This window comes from Dicentrarchus labrax, unplaced genomic scaffold (assembly GCF_905237075.1).
Source record: "Dicentrarchus labrax unplaced genomic scaffold, dlabrax2021, whole genome shotgun sequence".
Taxonomy (NCBI): Eukaryota; Metazoa; Chordata; class Actinopteri; family Moronidae; genus Dicentrarchus; species Dicentrarchus labrax.
The window spans coordinates 26670579-26687709 of NW_026136711.1; the positions used below are offsets into that span (position 1 = coordinate 26670579).

Here is a 17131-nt window from a genome sequence, read left to right on the forward strand (position 1 = left end):
CACTATTATGCATTATCCTCAAAATAGTATATTATTTTAGTGTTTGTCTAAGAAAAACCAAGAGAAAAGTTCTGTGTAGATAGATATCACTTATACATTTCTGGCTAATATATATAATATCTTTAGTATTTCATGGCGAATAAGATGTTCAGAAATGTACCTTTTAGGTAACTTATCATCTTAATCAAATATCTTTGTTCCTTAAACAGTTCATTACAGCTATCAGTCAGTTAGTTATTAAGTTAAGCGATTGACAAGATGTACTGAACAGATTCAGATGGTGGGGACCATAATAATAAACTGAGAGGCTCATCTGTGTTGTTACACAACAGGTCAAAGGCTCTCTCAGACATAAATATCTCTGAAGAGGTGTTGACATGAGTGAGGTTATGTTATTGCTGCATCATAACTAAGTACTGTTTGCTACTGTTGATCTCTTTCCTTCATTAAAGCTAATTATGTCGTAACAAGAGGTTCAGTTTATCCAGATTAATTGACACCATAGCCCTCGTGGCTCCAAAACACAATCCTAGCTCCTGATTGGCTACTGTATCTGTCAGTCAAAAGACAGTTACCACACGAGGTGGTGTGCCTCTTACCCCCCTGCTGCGTTCAAGTTTCCCTTGTAACATTTTTTTCCTCTCATTTAGATTACCACCAGTTCATGGCACATGTTTACTCATTAATAATATAATGAATAAAATACTTGGTACATGGTGCAAAGCTACTTTATGTATCTTCAAGTGCATAATTGTGCTAAATATCAGGCATAAAATCGGTCATTTAAGCTATATCGTAGCCTATTTGTTAGGTTTGGCGAAAAGTTTGTAAGTCTAACAACAAAATTCCCGACGACACCTGAAGGCAGCAAAACTCCCCCCCCCCTCCTGCCAAGTGAAAGTCAGTGACCCCGCAGGAGCGACCAGCTGCCAGCGTTATCTGCGGTACATGAGAGTGTCAGAGCGGGTTTGTGGCTGTCGGTTGTCGCAGCCATGAACTGCCTGAGAGCGCTGCGTCTGTCCAGCTCCGTACAGCTGATCGTCAAAAACACAGACGCGGTGAAGAAGGTGTTCATCATCCAGCCAGCATGTTGTCTGAGCACAAAATCCACAGCGGCGTCCCTGCGACGACCACTGCCTGCGCACTTGGACCGTTTCCATCACAAAATGTGAGTGTTTCTGTTTGATAAACATCTTCATCATCTGCCTGGTGTGGAGGTGTGTGGATATACCTGCACCTGTTATTATCACATATCAACAGTGGTGGAGGAAGTATTCAGTTCCTTTGTAAAATAAAAAATAAAAAAAATAAACACTGTAAAAACATACTTGCAATGCCCTAGCCTAGTTGTATGTATTGGTAGGTTGTTTGATCTATAACAAAGGATCATATTTCACAAAGTCTTCATAGGTTTTATATGCAAAACTAAGTAAAGCTGTCAAATGAATGCTTTCAGATATTTATGAATGAAAGAGCCAGCTGGGCAACAGTCAGCAACTGTTTAACTAACTGAATTATCAATTTTAGAATAAATGATTATTTCAGCTATATCTTTTATAGCAGTGCGTATAGGAATAACACACAAGAGTGATCACTTTTCTGTTTTCACTTCATCAGGAATGCCTATTCAGTGTCTGCCAGCTCTGGAGTGGAAGAAATGCTTTTCTACACCATCACAGAGGGAAAAGAGCAAGTCCCCATTTCATACTTTACCTCAGTAAGTAGCTAAACATATCATCTATCTATCTATCTATCTATCTATCTATCTATCTATCTATTTTTATTATGTTTTCATCTGGTCGATTGCTGTTTGCAGGCCCTGAAGAGAACCGGCCTTCACCCATTAGACCCTCGTTTGAAGGACTGCATGGAGAAGCTTCGGCAGGCTGTGAAGGAGTCTGCTGGTGAGGTGATGATGGACAAAGACCTTTTCCACAGGTGAGACACTGGAAGAGAAGGACAAGGGATTAGAACTGAATCAAATAATTAATTAATAATGAACTAATATACAACAACAGCAGACTCTCATGTCCTTACAAACGGTTCCATTTTATTTGGAAATACACTTGATGTAACTCATAATAATGTTTTTGTTATTGCAAATACAACCTGACCTGTGTGTCCGCACTGGCTGTCTCATGGTGTCTTGTTTTCCATTCACCACTCGGTGAAGGCATGAGACCAGAAATTATTTTTAGTCCGCCTCTCCAACAACAATCCATTGTAATGAAGGATTTGCTAGTGACCTGTTGCTTGATTGTCTCTCTGCTAGTCTCTTGTTTTGTCTTTCTTTTTTCTTGCATTGTCTGCTACACATACTTTACATTCCTGATTATGAGTATTTATGACAAGTTTAGGAATAGTCAACATGAAGAATGTGAAGGAAGTCAGAACTACAGGAGGCCAAATTCCTTTATAATGTAATTTGATTCCTACTTTTGTGAATGTTAAATGTTTGGTGAGACTGACTGAAATGTCTTGATTCAACTCCACTGTAGTTTTTAAGACTGTGGGGTTTGCAGTACTGCAGAGTGATCATGCCGTTACATACAGAATTAGTCATTTCACCTGAGTAATGTCATAGAAACATTTCAGATAATTTGTAATTTCTTGGACCCGCAATCAATCTGAAACATGTTTTCTAATCACCGTGGTCTCTGTTGAGTAATATATAAGTAGCCAAACAAGTCATTAATAATTCATGTTCACACTTCAGTAAAAGCTAACAATCATAAAATGTGCTACATGTGGTGAAATATTCCTTTAAATTGGTTAGTCCAAACCTGGAGGTGTGAAAGTCAGTGTTATGCAGCACGTGTCAGGACATGTCAGCTTTATTTACTGTGTGGCTCAAAGTAAAGGCCTGTTGCTCAGACTGATAGCTTGCAGCTGCTGCTCTCCACTCACACCAGTGAATGCAAACACGCACACACACACACACACACACACAGACAGACACACACACACACACACACACAGACACAGACTACATGTACTATGTTACGGTGTTTCTTCTGCAGATATGTCCAAACATTCAGCATTTATCTCGTCCAAGAAGGACATCTGATCATGTGGTGGGTGGTCATAAACTTTCTATCTTCGTGGGGAAAATAATTCCTCTATGGGTTTGAGTAATGAAGAGTAAGGTGGAAGGAAAATTGACACCATCCTGAGAGGGCTATAAACCGCTCCGTGACGGGAATGTGATGTGAAATGCCACATTGTCGCATACAATTACAAATGTTCTAGATTCTGCCTCACTTGCCCCATTTATTCACCTGGCACAGGTTTTTATAAAGGTCACTCAGTGTTGCACGTCCTGATAAGGAGTTAATGTGTTTTTGGTGCCCTGGTAGCTCACCTGGTTGAGCTGGCGCCCAATGTAGCAAGGCGGAGTCCTTGGTGGAGCGCCCGTGGGTTCAAGTCCGACCTATGGCCCTTTGTTGCATGTCATACCCACTCTCCTTTTCTGTCACTCTTCAGCTGTCCTATCGATTAAAGGCAAAAGCCCCAAAAATAGTTAATGCATTTTCTTTATTTCTTTGTAGTAGCAGAATGTAACAAATTTCAGTCAATAATTTACAGTATTGTTTAGTTAGGTTTTTAATGTAAATTTAACAGTTTTTACAAATGTAAACATGCAAAATGGGATGTAAATAAATACACAAGGCTTGAGCGAGAAAACAGTTCTGAAATTTGAAAAAGTGGTCATTGCATGCATTTTGTGTAATAGCAATGAACAGTGATCCACAGTGTAGTCCTCACTGACTTCTGTCGTGCTGACTGTGTGAAGAGTTTTGAGAAAGTGAACTCTTACATATCTATCCATTACTATTGAGAGATGTGTGTTACGAATTGTCAAAAACAGTAATATAAAGTATTTGATTTCAACTAAGTGCTTCTGAGTTCCCATTGCATTATGCTGTTTTTCTTTCAGGTGTGTTGGTGGAAACATCGTCCTGCTGATCCAGGCCTTCAGAAAGAAATTCATCATCCCTGAGTTTGATGTGTTTGCTCAAAAGATAAATGAAATTTACAACACAGTGCAACACCAAACTGATGGGAAGGTAAGCATGTGTTGTTTGTTTGTTCCTTATTGTATAGAAATGGAAAATGAATGAAGTCTTTGATTGAATAAGCCCTGCATGCATTGCACACATGATTGTGATGTATATGATAAAGTCAGGAACAAGTTACTGTTAAAGATTGCCTTTCTTTAAATTCAGGCTGTCCTGCCACTATTTGCGTGCATCAGATCCAATACTGAACATGTTTAAAAAATAAACGGTGGGATTTTACTGTGGTTCTCTTTTGTATTTTTGGCTTTAGGTTGCAGACTACATCCCCCAGCTGGCCAAGTTCAGCCCAGAACTGTGGGGTGTGTCTTTGTGTACAGTGGATGGCCAGAGGTAAGAATTACAGGTTTTTACTTGACATAAACAAACAGCTATTGCAGAGCTTTCAATTGTATTACATGATTGAGACTGAGATTGATATTGAGATAAATTTGATTTCACTGATGCTGGGGAAGACTGTGTGATGTGATCAAAAGCTCCTGAACAGTTACTGATTCAACAACTACTGTTTCTTGCCATTGATCAATACGCCTAACCCTCAAACAGCCTCAGTTTTGCTGTCGAGGAGCTGACAGACATGACTGTGGTAGTACTCAGCAATAGTGCCAAGACTGCAAAGTATATCTTCCAGGTGTGATTGTCAAAGCGACATTGGTTGGATGTTCAGTGAGACTGGAAACTTAAATGTCTTCTTTTGTCTTCTTCCTCCAGGCATTCAGTAGGCGACACCAAGCAGCCGTTCTGCCTGCAGTCGTGTGTGAAGCCCCTCCAGTACGCCATCGCTGTCCACGAGGCGGGAACAGAAAAGGTTCACCGTTATGTAGGCATGGAGCCAAGTGGATTCAAGTTCAACATGCTCTCGCTTGATGATGAAGGTGTGTAAGGCCTCATCACTGTGAGGAAATGTGAAATCTGTGCGATACCTATATGATTTGCTGACTGCATCAATGTTATTACTCACAAGATGATTCATGTCTTCCTCCAGCTGAGACAGAATTATTCCATCATATTTTCACCACATCAAAGCTCTTTAAAAGCTTTCTTTTCTTCTCTTTTTTTTATTAGTAATTAACCTTTAATACCGTAGTCAATTTGTTTACATTGTTCTTATTGTGCATCATTACATTGTTCTAGGAAACGGATACGTACGTCAACGCTACCGGCATATTAGCACTGATTGAAATACATTAACCAAAAGAATGACATGACAGTTACATAGCTTGCTAACAGACACTTTGCATAGAGAAATTCAAAAGTTAAAGATCACCCCAAAGAAAACACTTTTAATCTAGTTTAAAACATTGGTTAGTGCTGCATTTGTGGTAGAAAATGAGCATTACAACAACAAACACATATAACCTATTTTCACAGATAAAAATGTTTATATTATATGCTAAACTAGATAATAAAGATGATGAAGTAGATTAATTGATTTCTAAAGTGCTCAACCACCCAAAGAGCTATTATTTAGTATGAACTACTGATCAGCATTGAGTCTTACCTTGTTGCCCTTTCACCCAGATAAGCCCCACAACCCCATGGTGAATGCTGGAGCCATAGTGATCAGCTCTCTTATCAAGGTAAACAGATGGACATGTACGGACTGTTGTGTGATGGTTGAGTGAGCACATACAGTAAATCACTCTCCATTTAAGGTCCAGTGTGTAACATTTAGGAGGCTCAATAGGCACAAATGGAATATAATATGCATAAGTATGTTTTCACTAGTGTTTATTCCCCTGAAATAGGAATCGTTATGTTTTTGTTACCTTAGAATGAGACTTCTTTATCTACAGACATCACGGGTTGCCTTCCATGGAGTCCGCCATGTTTAACCGCCATGTTTCTACAGTCGCCCAGCATGGACGAACCAAACACTAGCTGTAGATAGGGACATTCCCGTTTTTTTTGAGGCCACCATAGTTCCTCGTGCGTACTTCACAGCCTGTTCTCTTTTCTAGTTCTGCAATCTGCAACTACACTGCTAGATGACACTAAATCCTACACACTGGTCCTTTAAAAAAAAAAAGTCCTTTAAAAGCCAGTTACTCAGAAAATGGAACAAACTGTTACTTACTTATGTCCTGTGGAGTCACATTAGCATTTTAGTACTGTTTCCATTTTTCATATCCTGAAAATGACAGATTTCCCACTGGTCATGGGAGTTTGAAAATCAGTAAAAATCAGTCAAGTCACATAATACTTATATGAATGATGATATGAATATGCCAATTGTTGCATACACATTCACTGTATAAATGGCAGTCGGTTGTTTTCAACTTGAACACTGCCAAATATTCAAAATGTTAATCTTGTTTTTGTTTTATAGAAAATCTGTGAACAATTCCCACCAGGCCCATATGGCCCTGTAATGTGCAGTATGTTCTAGTTTAGAGCCTGCAGGTTGTTTAGTGAGTCTGCCGATGTGATGATGATCTTTATAACAAAGCCGGGGCGGGGTGGGGGGATGTCATAAAGAAGCAGCAGAAAGTTATTAATATAGCTTCAAAATGTCAAAATGTATGAAATATTTTGAGAAATCTTATCTTACTGACTGAATATGGATGCTCTTCTTTAAGCATGTCTCACAGATTCAAAACAGAAAAACCCTGACCAACAGTTTAATGTTTTTTCACAGTTGTCTGTCGTCCTGTAGTCCCTGAACTCTCCCTGAGCCCTGTGGTTTATGATCACTGCCTATCTTTCCTCGTGCTGTACCAGCTGATAATAGGATACTTTGCAATCAGTTCAATTCATGTAGTGTTTCACACTGTGTAATGAGTAATACTGAAGTCATATTCAGTGTTCATGAATGTGGCAATTACAATCAGCATATTTTTACACAAGCAAGTAACTCTCTCTTTGTTTTCAGCCTCGTTCCAATAAGGCAGAGAAGTTTGACTATGTAAGTAGAAGTACATAGAGAAGCCTCTTCTCTTCTGTTTCTTCTCTGTTAAGACCATGAATATGTGACTGTGGTACGATTATCTCAGTGGTAAGAGAAAATGTTCTGCAGTACAATTTTGTCTTTGTTCGCAAAGGTTATGGAGTTTGTGAAAAAAATGGCAGGCCAAGAGTATGTGGGATTCAGCAATGCCACGTGAGTGTACTGTTAATTTTATGTTAATATATACTTTCATTTTATGTTAATATATCTTCGTTTAGCACACCAGAGTTAAAAGACAGTGTTAATTGTCTGTCCACTGCCCTATTGCATTATTGATGTCTTAGTATTGACCCATTCTGCCTCTCTGTCTCAGGTTCCAGTCAGAAAAAGAAACAGGTGACAGAAATTTTGCCATTGGATACTACATGAAGGAGAAAAAGGTCAGTTACAGAATGCTGATATATGTGGGATTATAAATGTGTTTTATTTTTTGTTGCATCTGTTTGACATAATGTTTGACATACCGACTGTTTGTCCTGAATGTTTTGCTTTCATATGTATGCTTTTTGTCTTTTGGCACATACTGTTATGCCCAGCTCGTACAAGAGCATACCAAAAGAGAGAGGTCCACACAGTAACCATTTAAGTAAACAAATAATCGATTGAATACAACTCAATGTCAGCAAAGTGTGTTGTGTTGAGTCAGCAATCAGGAATGAAGTGTGGGTGTTGGTTGCTATAAAAGGTTTTAACTTGAACAAGGCGTAACATGAACCAAGGCTAATTAAACACAATCAAAACCAAAGTGGGTGTCTGAAAGGCAGAGAGGAAGCCATCTTGGAATCACCCAGCTTATTAAGGCCCTAAGCAGGTGACGCCAATCCCTCAACAAGGTGTGAGGGGCCAAACAATCAGACCTGAAACATGAAAACAAATATAGTACTTTCTAAAATATCAATACGGTTGCAACAAATTGTTACCGTATATTTTCAATTAATCTGCCAATTATCTTCTTGATTAATTGATAATAAATTAGTTGTCAAAATACCAGATACTGCAATTTTAAAGTGTAGCAATTTCATGTTAGTTTACAGTGATATAAAACAGAGAAGCCAAACCTCCAAGACTCCTTCTCCATGTCCTTTGCCATCACTGTGTGAATGTAAAAGCAGAAAACTAGGAAGGACAAGTATACAAGTACAGTTCCTACCATTTGCCTCTCCATGCACTTCCCACAGCCCTCTGTGCATCACCACTCTATCATTTTAAAAGGAGTTATTCTGAGGGCAGTAATCCCATTTAAGGGGCCAGACTAAGAGATATTGGCCAAGATTTTCAGGATTTTCTGGTTGAGAAATCATAGTGTATCTGAACAGTGTTAGGCCGGCATACTTCTGTCAGTCAAATAGTCATGATGATCATATTTCATTCAACAGTGTTTTCCCCCGGGAGCAGATATGATTGACAGCCTGGACTTCTACTTCCAGGTAAACTGCTCTACCGATCATGTAGAATAATTTTGTAGTCTGATATTGAATTAGCTGTGATAAAAATTGATTCAATTGTGTTGACCATGACCTGATCCTCTTTTGGTTACAGCTTTGCTCCATTGAGGTGACCTGCGAATCAGGAAGTATCATGGCTGCCACTTTGGCTAACGGAGGGATCTGTCCAATCACAGGCGAGCATGTCCTGAGTGCCGAAGCAGTGCGAAACACTTTGAGTCTCATGCACTCCTGCGGCATGTATGACTTCTCTGGCCAGATGGCTTTTCATGTGAGTAACACGAGGAAGTGACTGTACCATCTCACCACCCCTCTGACATGACAGAAATAACATTTAACAAAAAAAACGAATCAATGTGATCACTTTGTCTATAAATCCCACACCTTGCTTTCATCCCTTAGGTGGGCTTGCCGGCCAAATCCGGGGTGTCCGGTGCAATACTGCTGGTGATCCCCAACGTCATGGGAGTGATGTGTTGGTCTCCTCCACTGGACAGAGTTGGAAACAGCGTCCGGGGAATACACTTCTGTGAGGCAAGAGAGAGACAGAGAGAGCTTATTTTGTTCACATTATAGTTGTCCTTATGTTAAAACATAAATAATATAATTACAGTCCTCCATTATTTTCCTCCTGTAACTATTATACCGTATATTGTCACCCGCAGGAGCTCGTGTCCCTCTTTAATTTCCACAATTACGACAACTTGAGGCATTTTGTAAAGAAGCAGGACCCTCGCAGGCCGGATGGAGACGACAGGGTTTGTTGCTTTGTCCTTTCTGGTATGTTTAATGAGTTTTCTTCCTCTTTGTGTTCATGTTCTTTCCCTGTATTTGCAGAACAAGTCTGTTTTCAATTTGATGTTCGCCGCCTACAGTGGAGATGTGTCTGCCCTGAGAAGGTACATTTCCAGCAACCTGATTATTGTTTTCCTGTATAACAGGTGTTTTTCAGCATGTTAACACCAGGCGTGGGTACTGAAAAACTAAAAACTTAAGTGAAAAACTAACATAGTGTCTGAATAAAGTGTAGTAAACAGCTTCAATATTGCTTGGCATCGATTTCCCAAGTCTATGTACTTCTACTGCACCATTTTTACAAAAGTAAATTGAGTGAATGAAAAAATTTAAAGGATCATTTCTGTATTTATATCTTGTCTGGTTTTTAAAAATCTCATAAACATGAAGGTTGTCTGATACTTGCTTGTACATATACATATATTACTTATTTATCAAAAACGTATTGGTGAACAGAACTTTTTTTATTCCTTCAGGTTCGCGCTGTCAAACATGGACATGGACCTGAAAGACTATGATTCTCGAACAGCGCTACATATCGCTGCAGCAGAGGGTGAGCTCCACATGATCTGTTCATCTGTGGTCTTGATATTTATTGAATGAGCGACACTAAATCAGTTCTTCAATCAGACAAACTATAAAGCAGTCAGGCAGCAAATCTGTCTGACCACTGGGCAAAAATAAACATTCTAGCACAAAGAAATCCTCAGCTCTAAAAGGCCAAAGACGGCATTAAAGTGCATAAAAATATGAATTGCAATAAAATGTGAGACAATGCTAGGAAATTATACCTAATAAAACATAATTAAACATAAAAGCTATTTATAACAGCCTCAAACTGCTTAAAGGCACTGCTGAATACCTCGACAAACCCATGGTACACTGTTGTTTTGACTTGTTCTGACTGATTAGACCTCTTCTCAGGACTGTCAAGGATCGAGAATATATTTATTATCCCTGAAGGGCAATTTGTTGTACAGCCAGCAGTAACTGCATAACCACATAATCATCAGACAACAATAAACAAACACTAAACCAGAAATACAATACAAAGATCATATAAAGTTATTGAAAAAGGCCAATCAGCCAGGATAGACAGCGCCTTCTTCACCGACCTCACCTTGTACAGGTGTGGAAGGTAATTTGAGGTTGTGCCTGCAATTGTGCTGCACACTTTGATATACCCTGTAGTTTGTTCCTGTGTTTGAGGACAAGTAACCCTTACAAGCTAACAAAGGAGAATGCAAGGACTGACTCTATAAAAAACATGCGCTGGTGAGTTTTCTTATACACAGCGTCCACATGAAATGTGAAGGTCAGCATGTCATCAGTTACAGTGCCAAGATATTTGTACTGCTGCACTAACTCTCAACAGCCTGATCATTAATCATCACAGGAGAGATGTCCAGAGGAGTCTTCCTAAAAATCTAATTTCATAGCTTTAGTTTTGGACACATTGATGTCCAAGAAAGATGACTTGCATCAGACCGTGAATTCTGCCACTGCAGGGCCGTGATCAGGGTCATCACTGCTGAGAAGACACACAATGACAGAACTTCGATAAACTAAAATTTATAATATAACGTCTCACATGTTGCTGTCTATATCTCTCTGACCCTCCTTTTAGTTTTGTTGCACGTGGGAGAAGTTACACCATTATTGTTGTTATTGCTTGATCAATTATCATTTCAGCATATCTTCACCTAACTTCAACCTGGGCTGAGATCCAATTAGCCAGAATTAGTGAAAACACAATGTGGGGTTTTTCACAGCCTTTACATGAGTGTCTAACGATATGTTATTGAAGCTGAAATGTGTAATGTTTTTTCAAAAAACTTGTGTTGGAGTATGTTAAAACACTCCACCTGGCACTTTTTCTTTGGGTGAAGACCACTGTTGACACCACAAACCCTCTTGGATGCCCCTATGGAAGATAAAGCACAGTACAGTAAATGTGGTAAAGTGCCCTTAAGGGTGCAAATCCTACTCCTGACTAAACTGTTTTACCATAAATGCATCATGACTTCCTGCACACTGGTGCCCCACTACACATCTGGTGCCATTTTTATAACAGATATCAATTACATTTCACTCAGTAGAGGTGAGACAAGTCTGTCACTACATGCTCCGACATGCTCGCTGTGGTTCAAAGACAACAGCATGTAGAAAGTTCCTTTAAAGATTTCAGCTTTAAAATACTTTTTAATGAGGATCGGTTGATGCGGCAACTCAAGAGCACCTTCATCACACACCCACAAACTTCCATTAAACCTAGTTGAAAGGATACTTTTACTTGTATTGTATGATGACACTTCCTTATGTTGCTGTTCTTCATGCCCACCCTCAATCATTAGTAATTCTGTAAAAAAGTAGTTCTACTCCTAACTATATTTTTATCTCCAAGTCATTGTTATGTGGCAGAAAGATTAGAGATTTTGTCTGTGACTGATACAGAAAAATACTTACACTTGTTAAACTTACAGCAGTAATTAGTGCCAAGTTAGTTTTCACTTCATTTGTTTTCATGATTAACTGTAAAGGCACAGTAACTTTGGCTCACATTTTACAAAATCACTAATAAATCAACTCGCAAACCCTTACAGAGCACCATATGGTCGATTATTTGTCTTCTGTTGTGGTCTATGTTTATTCGCAGCACAGATTTAATACTCCACGACAGTGTCTTTAACAGTAACATTTTTCAAAAAGAGCCTTGTAAGTAGGTCATTTGTTTACAGGATAAAAAATGGGAGTAATAACTGTTTTCTTCCAAATGAAATAGGCAGAGCTTTGCACTCTGGGCAGATTAATCACACATCAGTTTTTTTCCATGTTCATATTTTTAGCAGCTTTTCTTTCTCCACCCACAATAGGTTGTGCTATTAGATTAACTTGTAAATTGTGAATAGTTTGCCAGTTTTGGGAGGAATGATTTTACGGAGTATGTTGCTCTGTTATTGCTTTATGACATCAAAGAGAAAATAATGTTTTCTGAGTAGATTTTCTCCTAATTCTCCCTGATCTATAGGCTATATTATATATATATATATATATATATGAATCTATAAACTGACATATTTTCTGTTTGTTCTTAGGTCACATAGATGTGGTAACATTCCTCACTGAAACCTGCAAAGTTGATCCATTTGTAGAAGACAGGTGAGATCAACGTCTGTCTTTGGATTCTTAAGCTTTGAATTTCTTCATTGTTCAACATGTTTGGCCTTTGATCCTGATAAAATATTTAGTTTTTCTGCTCATTTTGCTGAGAATTACCCAAATTTTGATGCATATTATTTCCCGACATTATGATTTCTAATCACAGTGGGGCTACGTGGTTTGAAAATGTTTGAATGATAGTTAAATGTTTTAACCATGAACTAAAAATGTACAATTATCTCTTCGAGCGAGATGTACAAACATAACCACAACCATTGCTCTGCAGGTGGGGGAACCTACCAGTCGATGACGCCATGCAGTTCCGACATGATGAGATAGTGAAGGTGCTGAAAGACTACCAGCAGGTCTTCCGGCAGCAGGAAATGCAGCACACTAAGGCTGAGCATTCCCCGAAGCTGGACACTATTGAGGGCATGGTGTGATGTCTCTTTAATAGAGTCCCCAAGCTGTAACATGTCAGGGCATTTGTGCAATCTGTCAAGTTTTGAAATTGGAAGCTCAATTTGTAGCACATAAAATGTGTGCCATACAAAGAAAAGAATATGACAATATACACATGAATGAACTATGCAAACTGCAGTAAAGGAAGAGATTTATCAGTGAAAAGGAAAATGGTAAGGAGATGCAAATAGAATATAAAGTAGACCAGGAAATACAGTGCAGACAATAGCCAGAGTACAAATACAACAAGCCAAGAGAATACAACATTTGTGGGTTTGTGTGAATAATATCATACCCTGTGAACGGCCTAATGTCAAATCAGTCCTGCTGGAATACATCATCAACATGGACACAATGTTCATGTTATGGTGAGATTTATGTAGGGTTGTGGAGTGTCGCAGAGCAGATTTGATAAACTGAAAAGATCGATATTTATACCTATAATGCGTCTCATTTCTTACAACAGCACATTTTTACTGTTGCTATCTATTTTTATTATTCCATTGTGCCTTGTTGAGACCTTTGAATATATTTAAAACTATATAATCTCAAAAAGGAAGACAAGGGAAGGATTTGTACATGATCCCAATAATGTCAAATACATTGTATATATTATGTCCTTCAGCTGTAAATAAGTACACTGGATTCTTGATACATAAATAGTATATATAAATGTTATTATACACTGTTGTAACATTTATGCACATTTTAACTTTGCGTGAACAACAAATTCCAAAGAGTAATTTATTATGTGAAATATTTTGACATTGAAGACATCCATTAAACATATTTTATTTATCTGCCACCCAGCGTTTCAGTTTGTTTTGATTTTATTAGGCTAGTCGATGCGTCATGCAGTCAGCAATTTGTTATTAGATATTAAGCAGCATGTAGTAAATCAGTTGAATGTGGGAATACATGATGAAGAAGCAGCAGGAGAGGTCTGATGTTGTCAGGGGGAGGTTGGTATTGAATTGTTAAAGAGAGACATTATTAAAAGTGTGCTTTGCATAATTACTATATTTTTTAGGTAAAGAGACAGAAAATAAATAATGTAATAAGAGACATTCAGCTGTGGGCTAGAGGGGATAACACTAATGTACTCTGGTTCACGGCCAGCTCATTTTAAAATATTTTTTCTTGGTTAAGCGGTGTTGACGGACTGCTCATGTAGCTGATATAGGCTGAGATGCAGGCGAACACAGCGGTTTCAGCCACAGTACACACACGCTTCAGTATTCCTAGCTTCCACCAGATGGCACTGTGCTCCCATCAAAGACATTTTCTGTAATCTACCCTGATGAACCCACAGCATCAGTTTTACCTGTAGATTCCTGCAGGAGAGGAATATTACAGAGCAGAAAATAGCTTATATAAGACTGACCTGACATCCAGAGAGACTGCTGGTGGTCCTGATAGATCCTCCACCTTCTCTAATGCAGCAACATGCAAGAAGTCCTGCTTTAGCTGGCCTGGCAGTCAGGACATCAACAGCTGATGTGATGAAGAATTTATTTCAAACTCATGCGTTTATTTTAAACGTCATTGTTTTAATCTGTTGGACCAATACTGCTCCTGCATGGGAAAGGCCTGTATTATTAGCAATGGCACACAAGATGTAGACATACAGCATTTTGAATGCTTAAAGGGAAAATCAGGCAGCCTTTTCCTCATTAATCTGAGTCCACTGATAAGAGGAGAGGAGTGTATATGGCGCTCTTTGTTTTCTCAAAGCACTCAATAAAATCAACCGTTAGTGGGCAATCACTACCTTGTGGAGGCTCATGCAGCTTTCTGCCTTAAGGAAGACCGTAGCTATTAATCTGTGCTGTCTGAAGTGCTGGCTGTTTGCTGTTGTATGTTGCTGTTCACAGTAATGGCAGTCTTGGATAAAGTACTTCCTGGAAAAAATCAATTGTTTCACCAGACAGGTAAAGATATCCATTAAATATATTTTATTTATCTGCCGCCCATTGTTTCATTTTGTTTTGATTTTATTAGGGTAGTCCATACGTCATGCAGTCTGCAGTTTGTTATACAGAAATGTAACATATATAACAGACCAAAATCTGAGAGTGTAGGTATAAATTAAGTAAAATTTGTTAATGTGTTAGTAATTCATACTGCCATTCAGGCATTTTTAACTGTTCGAGAGAAAGTTTGTTTTTGAAGATTGTTGCTGATATTTTTAGTCATTTTTGCAGCGAGGCTCCAGGGATGTTAGTGTCTGTCTGTGGGTCGGTTGATCCTTTAACTGGGCCCGTTTGATGGATTGCCATGAAAGTTTGTACAGACATTCATGAACCCCACAGGAAGAATCCTAATGACTTTGGGGGTCCCCCGACTTCTCCTCTGGCACCTTCATGAGGTTCACATGGTTTTGGGTGAAATGTCTTGACAACTATTAGATGGATTGCCATGAAATTTGGTATATAGATTTATGTCTTCCCCAGGATGAATTGTTATAACATTAATGATACCCTGACTTCTCTTCTGATTCAATCATCCGGTCAAATTTTTAATTTGACCAGTCTATGTATTGATAAATAAATCAGAATCAGAATCAGATTCAGATTCAGAATCAACTTTATTGATCCCCGGGGGGAAATTGTTTGTTACAGTTGTTCAAGGTTCTCATACAATGATAAAGAATAGAAATAATACTTATATTACAATATCTAACACAATATATAGAATAGAAATGTATAAGAATTATGAAATATAATAAGTGTATGCTAATATATAAAAATTAAAAAGTAAATAATATAGCTGTAAATAAATACCTGCAAAACTAATGACATTCCCATCAGCCTTAGCTATACTTTGCTTATTAGCAACTGTTAGTATACTAACACACTGAACTAAGATGGTGAACATGGTAAACACTGACACTGTGAGCATTTTAGCATGCTGACAGTAACATGTAGCTTATCACCACTGTGCCTGAATATAGAGCGGCTAGCACAACTATAGACTGTTATCATGAAGTAGCTGATGTTCTCTTCTGGCGATGAAATTATTTGACTATTTTCACATGAAGGATTTACAAAAGCCTTTTCTGACAGAATTGAAGACCCCCAATCACTTGACAATTATCTTACTAAGCAGCAGATAATTAACAAGCACATTTTCCAACACACAGCCCAAATTTTATTAGTGTTTTGTCTGCTAGTTCCAACTAATTCTCCATGCTGACATTAGTGATGGTTTATTTGACCAACTGCAGGTTATAGCTGCAGGTTGCTGTGGGACTAGATGTGGTCAGTTGGCAGGGAGCCCAGCTGTAGTTGGAGCTGAGGAAGGCTTCAGCGGACAAACCTGTGGAGATCCATAAGTCAAACAGAAATCCCCAAAACAGTATCAAGGTACAGCCTGTTAGAGCACCTTGGAGAATATTAAGCAGAATGTGTATTCTCACTAGCTTACCCCTGACAGTGTGTTAAATTGAGAGATGAACATTTTTCATCACAAGAATATGATTAATCAAGCAGAAAACATGATGAACGAGTTGTAATTAGTCCTACAAGTGAACTGTTTCTCATTAAAGTAGATAACATAAGCTCCTCACAGAGATATTACAGATACACTAACATTTTGATTTAGTTCCATCAGCTAAGAAAGTGGTAAAAAAAAATGTTGTTAGCCATTCATTTTGTGCTGATTAAGTCATGTAACAATCAGTAATTAGTTTCGTAATTTTGGACATCTTGAAGTGATGTGCTGAGATTATTAAATCTTTAGGAGCCATTGTGTTGTTTTGGTAAGAAGTTGATTATTTATAGAACAGTTAGAGCTTCCTTCCCTTCCAGTATGCATTATACCATTTTTTAGCCCACTGAATCAACAATTTACTTTGGACATTTAAAAAATATAGTGTGAGGTCTGTGGTGCTACCACAGTCTGACACTAAATATCTAACTGTTGTAGAAAGTAAGTGATAATATTTACTCAAGTACTTTAAAGTCTCCTTTAAATATGTTTATGTTCTTGTTCCTACAGATGGAGCTTCACTATGCAGAATCATGTGTGCAGAGTTTTCACAAATAGTTGGGTAGTCAGGTCCAGGATGCAACTTAAACAGCTATGATGTAGAAACTTGAAGCCAAGTGCACTTAAAAACTTTAGAAATTAACATAATTTGCATATTAATATATTCTGGAACCTTTAATGAGGTAGAAGGAGTAGATGCCCTTTTAAGGGTTTTGTGGAAATTATACTTTTTTGTCAGACAAATATTATTGTTCCAA

General features: G+C 38.3%; 1 protein-coding gene across 1 annotated transcript; it reads left to right on the plus strand.

The window, feature by feature from the left end:
- The first annotated feature begins 889 nt into the window (after window positions 1-889).
- gls2b (glutaminase 2b (liver, mitochondrial)) lies at window positions 890-13689 on the plus strand. The gene is made up of 18 exons (XM_051415827.1): window positions 890-1168; window positions 1618-1717; window positions 1817-1938; window positions 3938-4067; window positions 4330-4409; window positions 4788-4951; window positions 5598-5656; window positions 6949-6981; window positions 7118-7176; window positions 7337-7403; window positions 8400-8450; window positions 8563-8739; window positions 8871-9002; window positions 9134-9226; window positions 9306-9367; window positions 9740-9816; window positions 12359-12422; window positions 12709-13689. The coding sequence occupies exons 1-18, from the start codon at window positions 993-995 to the stop codon at window positions 12863-12865; spliced, it is 1803 nt and encodes a 600-aa protein (XP_051271787.1). The 5' UTR covers window positions 890-992; the 3' UTR covers window positions 12866-13689.
- Window positions 13690-17131: the final 3442 nt, after the last annotated feature.